The 8,440-nt window shown below is 24.1% G+C and overlaps 1 protein-coding gene across 1 annotated transcript; it reads left to right on the forward strand.

The window, feature by feature from the left end:
• The first annotated feature begins 5,422 nt into the window (after positions 1-5,422).
• Positions 5,423-8,440, forward strand: LOC130970646 (gibberellin 20 oxidase 2-like). The gene is made up of 3 exons (XM_057896791.1): positions 5,423-6,021; positions 7,104-7,425; positions 8,034-8,440. The coding sequence occupies exons 1-3, from the start codon at positions 5,477-5,479 to the stop codon at positions 8,304-8,306; spliced, it is 1,140 nt and encodes a 379-aa protein (XP_057752774.1). The 5' UTR covers positions 5,423-5,476; the 3' UTR covers positions 8,307-8,440.

The following is an 8,440-nucleotide window of genomic DNA, read 5'->3' on the forward strand; positions in this document are numbered from 1 at the left end:
GTCAGAGGTGGGCCCTGCAAAGACAGGCCCACTTTCCTCGAAGCTTCCTTGCAGCTGCTATGGAGAGCTGTCAAGGACGCGTGTTCGGGTCGCATAGTGGATCACGCATGGCCGACCGTTCGGGTCGGGTACTCAATGAGTCGGGTCGACCCGCGAGTTGCCTGGGCCGGACCGTAACAAAAATAGAAAATAAATGACGAAAAAATTTGAAATCTGAATATTTTCATAGCGGGTATATGGGTTTAGCTATCATCTATTTTAAAGATACATATTCAAATTATTATTAATAATAAAAAAAATTGAATTTTTATTTTAATAAATACATTAAAATTTAAAAACTTGTATATTCATTATTAAAATTTTATAATTGGCATGTATATATGTAATTTATGACCTTTTGAGTTGAGAGTTACGTAAAAAAAATTTATAGAAAAAGTAAGCTGAAGACATGAAATTGCTGTGATATCTTATTATGAGTTTCTAATGTTTGAATTTGTTATCCCTATAGTAGAAGTGTAGTTAAAAAAATTTTGATGTTTAAGTTAATATGAATTACGAAAAATACTAAGTTAAAGATCATATATGAGTACATATTTAAAAAAGTATATATATCATGAAATTACATTGTTTTGAGTTCATCTCCTTATTGTATGAGGACCAACCATGAGGTCATGAGTTACCTTTTATCTAAAATGATAAGAAGTTAAAAATCAGTGTTAAATAAAAAAACTTGACTAAAATTTTAAAGTATTTATTAACAAAATTCGTATTCATACTTTTAATTTTAAATTAAAAGAAAAAAAGATAGTAATAGCACCAAATTAAAGAATGGAGGAGAATAATATTGAGAGAATTTATTCTCTTTTTGTTTGTCTAAGAGAAAAATAAAAGGAAAAAAATAAAAAAAAAACGGAAAAAAATAATTAATCGAAGAGAAAAATTAAAATGAAAAAATTAAAGTATAAAAGAATTAGTAGAACCTATAAAAAAAATTTTTTCTCTAACGTTAGATGAAAAAATAATGAAAAATTTGACTTGTCATCTTATTTTAATATTATCCTTTATTTAATATATTTTATCATATAAAAATAAAATTATTTTTTCATAACATTTTTTTTATTTTTCATTCATTTAAATATATCTAAAAAAATAAAAATTTATTTAATTTCTTTTTTTTTTTACTTCCTTTCCACCAAACAATTAAAAAATTATTAATAAAAGCTATATATTAAAATTATTAATAAAAGAATATTTTAAAAATATGTAAAATTTAATTTTTAATATAATTATTATATATTTATTAAAATAAAAAATTAATTTTTTTTACCTATAATAACTTTAATTTGTGCTCTTATCGCACATAGCTAAACCCAATGTCTTATTATTAAAATTAAGAATGTTTAAGATCTGGTCCGAATTCTAGATGTATTTTATTGCATTCGAATGTGTTATTTTTATTGATTGTTATTTTTGGATTGAGTTCGAATTAAGTTTCAATCTCTCTATCTAAATTGCTTTTTATTATAAAAATATTTTTTAAAGTAAAATTAATAATATTATATTATATTTTTATATTTTAATTAATATTTTTATATTATATGATATTATTTAATTTTATTTTAAAATAATTTATTTTTATTAGAATACAATATAACAAATAAAATTTAAATTTTAAAAATAAAATTTTATTATTTTAATATATAAAATTTATAAATTTATAGCTACTATTATTTAGATTATTTTTTTATTAATTTAATGTTAATGGTTATTAATTATAATAAGAATATATAAAGAGTATAAAAAAATTTTATTTTTTATTTTTTTTATTATTCATTAAAAATTATCAAAATAAAACAAATTTACATATAATTATTGCATTGAATTAATTCAATTTAATTTAATTTATTTGAAACCGCTTTTGGTTCGAATCAAAATAGACCTGCTTTTAAAACCCCTCCCTAGTTAAAACGAAGCAAATTGGAATCTGGAAATTGAATTTGGTCAAATTTGGGTTTAATGCGCCGTTAGTAGTAGTCATATATGGGGAATGAAGATCATTATTAGTTTGTTACTCCCAAGTCCCATCTCTACGTCTGTGCCATGCTCATCTAAATGTCACTATCATTCACATCAACGAAATTAATTTACGATATCTATTGAATTTTAAACTGAAAACGATTCATTCGAGTGTATCTTATCAACGGAATTTAGAGAAAAACCATTAAAAAAACATTACTCTCAACTGTGGAAATAGAAACTTATTGGGATTAGATTATTTGAAGAGTGTTGATTAATTGGGAGTTGTAATATTCAGGGACTTGTAATTTACCAATTCATTTAACGTGTTTATTAGTAGAGTGAAATTCATTCAAAATTTTATCCATTAACAATTTTTTTTATATTTTTTTATAATACTAGATAAATAAAAATAATTATAATTTATTTTATTTAATATTTATATTAATTAATAAATATTAAATAAAATAAGTTCTAACTATTTTTTATTAATTTTTTTTATTGTCAAACATTTTTTATTTCTTAATTTATAAAATAATAAGAATACCTTTTACGTTTTCCATTCTAAACCATTTGTCATTTTAAAAAATTAATACATTTAGGATGGAGATAGAATAAGTAATAACAGGTTAACAACTATTGTATAGATAAGAATCTGAAATGGGACCCTTGAGGAATATACAATTTAACTCTAATGCATAGATGAGACAACAAAAAAGGAGAAACAATGGATTGAGTATACTGCTTGCTGCAAAGAAATCTTTATCTTCAATATTTGTCTTCAGAATCAGAAAGAGACCAAAGCAATTTAATAGGTGTCTCTACTTGTCCTAGCCCTTGGCTCTCTTCTTAACATTTACAATAACACAATATCTATATTTTTTTTAAATATTTCTATAAATTTATTTTTTTGCTGTTAATAAAAATATTTCTTTAGAAGTAAGAACAAAAACAAGAAAATAGTTTGTATGTGAAAAAGTGAAATATTTGAATATGACAAATTTATAAATATTTTTTAATGAAATTATGACCGTGGTAGTACTTATTTGGATAAAAGAAATTATATTATATAATTATTTCTAAATAACTAACTAAGTAGTGATTTTACATCTTAATAATATGTGTTAAGTAATATTCTAAATAATAAATTAATATTCTAAATATTTTTAGTTAAAAAGATAATAATATTAATAGTTAAAAATAATATTCAGTATTTAAATAAAAATATTTTATATTTAATTGAAGCTAAGGTAATATTATATAATGTGTTTTTGTGAATATATATTAGTTTAATTTATTTATTTAATAGTAAAACATTAGATTGTCTTCTTAAAAATTTATAAAATATTGATGATTATAAATACTACTAATAATAAATGTTCACTTTTTTTTGGTAAAAACAAATCACTTCTTAGCCTATTAAAAAAAAAGAGCAAAAATTTGCTTGTTTTCTTCTTTTATTTATTTTTTTTAAAGCACAAACTTATCTACATTTTCCTTTTAAATTTAACTATTGAATTTAACTAACACATGTCCAATACAAGTTGAAGTTATTATAAAAATTTTTATTAAAAAATACAAAGTTGAGTCTTTATCTAAATACAAAATTATTTTTTTTTTATAAATATTACCTTTAATATGTATTCTTTGGTTTAGATCGGAGCACATGGTAGCTAACAATTTACTACTCCTTTTTGAAATAATAGATGATATATAATAAATAAAAACTAATTAACAATTTTTGTTGAAATTAAAAAATAATACTTAATTTGTATAACAAAAATAAAAAGGCACTTAATATAAAACGGAAGAATCAAAAGATCACCCAAAATATTATTTAAATACATTATTGATGTTTTAAGATTTTATTTTATTCAAATTAATTTTTATATAAACCGGATAGATCATAATGTTAGCAAAAGTATTTGATTTATCCTTCTCTTAAAACTTTATGATAAGCGTGCTATTAACTTTCCCTTTAATTTTAAGAAATGCCAGGAAACAACCTTCATTTTATATTATAATTCTGGTATAATAGTAAATAACCAGAGTAATTATAATTTCGCACAGACTCACTCATTTCTTTGGAATTAGTGTAGATTTCTATAGTAAATAGTTAGGGTTGAAAAAAAAAGTTACAAAGTTGGAAAAGAGTTTAATTAATAGTGTAAAGAGATAGAATTAATTATTTATAATATCATTTCAAAAAAATCTAAAATCACATCCCAAAAAAATCTCTAAAAATAAGATGATTTTATTGAAAGTCACAAGACTAATTAATAATATGTGTTTAAAATTAAAGCCAAATTTTGATAAATACAAATGAGAGAATAAGTGTAAAAAATTTTTTTAAAAAGATTTTATTAGAGTTGATTATGAAAAATTGGCTTATAGATTTTCTTTTAATTAATTTGTGTTTTGGACTTATTAAAATTATAAAATAATTTTTATCAAAAAAATAAAAAAATTATTGTTTTTGACATATTTATTACCATAAAATTTAAAATAATTTATTAATAATAATGATGTACACTTAAAATATAAAATTTCAAATCTTTAAAAATATAAAACGTTAGAGATGAAAGAATATCAATAAAAAAGAAAAAGACATATACAGAAAAAGTGAAACTAGAAATTTTTTTTTACTACTATTAACTATTTTTTTAAATTTTTTATTTATTTTAAATAATAAAACTTTAATTATCCACATTAAATTATAAATTATAAGAGAACAACGCGAATGAATCAATTTTAAATATTATTTTTGACTTTTACATTGAAATAATTTAAAATTAAAATTTTTATTAAATTTTATTTTTGAATTACTAGAGACTGAATTATTTTGAAAAAAAAAGTGATATATTACTATTTGTATAATTTATTAAATTATTATTATTGTAACGTTGCAATAAAAAATCAATCAAAATATACTTAAATCAATTAGATGTACTCAATTGTACTCTTATATTTTATTACTTTATTTTTTTATTATCTTCATATTCATTTGGTAAAAAAGTACATCTAGATCAATTTAACGTAAGTCCTTTTCTTAAATCCAAATGTACAAAATTTTTAATTTTCTCATTCACAAATTTTTTTAAACTTTAGAAAGAATTAAAAAATAATTAAAATTTAAATTGAAATAAAATAAATATTAAAGTAAAAAATCTCATATTAAATTTTAAATAAAATTTTATGAAATATAATCCCATAAATAAAATTTTATAATATATAGTCTCATCAATATTTACATAATACTTTGTAAAATCTAAAATAAATAAAATTATTCACTCGTTAAAAATTAATTCCTATATAGTAAAAGGAAAGAATTATCTTCCGCTGGAATATCTCTATATATACGTGTGTTTATAGACTCCTTTCTGCAATTCCTACATCTATCGTTTTCTCTTTCTAATCTTTTACTCCTCTTTCCGAGTTTCAATTCCTAATTCCCAACCCAATGGAATCAGCAACGCCAACCATCGGACACACTCAGTCACCCAAGGTTCTAAAAGACGAAAATGGAACTCTTATTTTCGATTCAAACATGATGCGAAATGCGTCACAAATCCCCAAAGAATTCCTCTGGCCATCCAACGACTTAATTATCACTGCAGACGGGGAGCTCAACGAGCCTCTCGTCGACTTGTCAGTCCTCAAGAGCGAGGACCACACGGCCATAGCTCACGCAGCCCAGCTCGTGAGGGAGGCTTGTGTCAAGCACGGTTTCTTCCAAGTAACTAACCATGGCGTCGATCAAGAGTTGATCGATGCCGCTTACCAAGAGGTTGACACCATATTTGGGCTTCCTCTGGAGAGGAAACTAGCCGCTCGAAGGCAGCCAGGTGCTGTGTCCGGCTACTCCGGAGCACATGCAGATAGATATTCAAGCAAGTTGCCATGGAAGGAGTGCTTCTCTTTCAAATATGCTCACATCGATCATTCTCATTCGCAAATTCTTCACTACTTCACTTCTCTCTTCGGTCAGGATCTTCGTCACTCTGGGTATGCTCTCTTGTATATAATTTCTTAATCCATGCATAATAATAATAATAAGTTTTGCATTAATCGGTTTAATTATTTTAAAATTTTTTAAAATTAATAATAATAAAAAAATTTTAAAATTATTTTTTAAAAATACTATTTATATACTGAAATAATTATTAAAATAATTATTAAAATAATTACCAATATATTTATAAATAAATATATGTATAGTTTTATATTAGCTACTAATTTTAGTAACTAATTTTAATATATACATAGCATAATTTATTATATATATATAATATAGTTATTTACAGCATTTTTTCATTATCACTATTGGAAATGTGATTAAAATCTCAATATAAAAATATATTATTTATGTATTTGATGTCCATTAAATATAAAAATATATTATGTTATTAAATATGTTTTTTTATGTGTTTAAATTAATACTATTTATTTTTTCATTTTTTATAGTAAAATTATTGGATCTCTAATATTCTCTATCATTTGTCTTTTTAAATAAAGTCTAATTATCTGGTTAATTAATTAATTAAAGTTATTTTTTAATTTGGTCTTAACAAACAAAACTATAGTATATGCTAAGGATAAAGATTTAGCATACCAAACTATGATGTGTATAGCAACAGATATATTTTATATTAATTTTAGTTTTCACACAATAGATAATTAATTAAGAAGATGTAAAAAAATAATTAAGAGAATTTTGGTAAATATCTATCTTTTAATGGAAACCAAAAGACATGAAAGATTATTTAAATTAAGCCCGTTTAATTTACAACTTAGGTCAGACTTAGTTGATGTAGATTATTTAAATTAACTTGGGCTTAAAAAAAACCATATTATCCTAGTTTTGTCGAGAGGACCCGCAAAAAAGAAAGTGTACAAAACTATAAAGACAACCCAACTTCAGTTGTTTTTAAATCAATGATGTCATCTTTGTCTCTTCGAATCCAATACAATACACGTTAAAGAGACCAATAATTCATTATAGCCTCTCTAGCAACAAGAGTATTATCTAGATTATTCAAGGAATACTATTTCTTAAATAATGTTAATTGCATCTCATTTTGGCATAGGATCGTGTATCAGAAATACTGTGACGCAATGAAGGAGTTGTCTTTTGCAATCATGGAGCTTTTGGCCATTAGTCTTGGCCTTGATCGTTTGTATTTTAAGACATTTTTTGAAGATGGTGAGTCAATAATGAGGTGCAACTCTTACCCTCCTTGCAACAACTCAAGCCTCACACTTGGTACCGGTCCGCACAGTGATCCAACTTCATTGACTGTTCTTCATCAAGACCAAGTTGGTGGCTTAGAAGTTTATCTTGATAACAAATGGTTTGCTGTTCGACCAAGACCTGATGCATTTGTCATTAATATTGGTGACACTTTTATGGTATGTTACTTTATTAATTTCATCATTTTTTTTTGTTATTACCTCATTATAGTATCATAATTATAACAATAACACGGTCAATCTCTATTATTCTGTAGGTTGCAGAGTACTATATGTTTGAGTAAGAGGACTCAATAATGTAGTCGCTCATAGGCTATGCTTAATTACATGCATGCAATTAATTTTTTTAAGAAATATTTAGTATTAATAAAAAGCCATTTTATTAATACTAAAATTGATTTAAAAATTACTTTCTCATCGTAGAAATACAAATGAAATATGTTTTAAATTTCAGCAATAAATATTTTTTATATTTATTTGTTGTTCCTACATATATGGTAACTTCTAAATTTGGAAAACCAGTTAAAACTAGAACATCCAATAGGTTTTTTTCTTTTTGGCTTCCCTTTACTTTTATCTTTTGGTATAGATAATGTCTTCATTTATCAGATGCAAGTGAAATGACTTGTGATGAGACAAGCACCGAATGCATGCATTTGTCGCAAAGCAATAAATGAAAAAATAATAATATGCACTCTTTTAATTTCATATATATATATATATATAAATGAATAAATTGATAATGTATTATTGGATTGTGTGAGTAGGCATTGTCAAATGGGAAATACAAGAGTTGTCTACACAGGGCATTGGTAAACAGGGAGGTGGAGAGGAAGTCATTGGTTTATTTTGTGAACCCAAAAGAAGACAAAACAGTGAAACCAACAAAAAAGCTATGTAGCAGCGATGAAGAAAGGAAGTACCCAGATTTCACATGGTCTGATTTGTATGAATTCACACAAAAACATTATAGAGCTGATGTCTCGACTCTCCAAGGTTTCATCCCATGGTTCATTGCTGGCAAGCCTTCTAATTACTAGCTTCATTGCCATCATAATCTATGTGTAATAATCTGGTGTCACCAACTTAGTACGTAGTAACTATTAAATGGGAGAATATAATGTTTTGCCAGCAATAAGTATGTTTAATAATTTTGTGGACTATGTTTTGTTAT

Source organism: Arachis stenosperma, chromosome 3 (assembly GCF_014773155.1).
Source record: "Arachis stenosperma cultivar V10309 chromosome 3, arast.V10309.gnm1.PFL2, whole genome shotgun sequence".
Lineage (NCBI taxonomy): Eukaryota > Viridiplantae > Streptophyta > Magnoliopsida > Fabales > Fabaceae > Arachis > Arachis stenosperma.

Excerpts from the sequence above, each read along its gene's own strand:
- LOC130970646 (XM_057896791.1), top strand. The coding sequence starts at position 5,477 with ATGGAATCAGCAACGCCAACCATCGGACACACTCAGTCACCCAAGGTT. Across the intron at positions 6,022-7,103 it reads CAGGATCTTCGTCACTCTGG|GATCGTGTATCAGAAATACT; the intron begins GTATGCTCTCTT and ends ATTTTGGCATAG. Across the intron at positions 7,426-8,033 it reads ATATTGGTGACACTTTTATG|GCATTGTCAAATGGGAAATA; the intron begins GTATGTTACTTT and ends TTGTGTGAGTAG.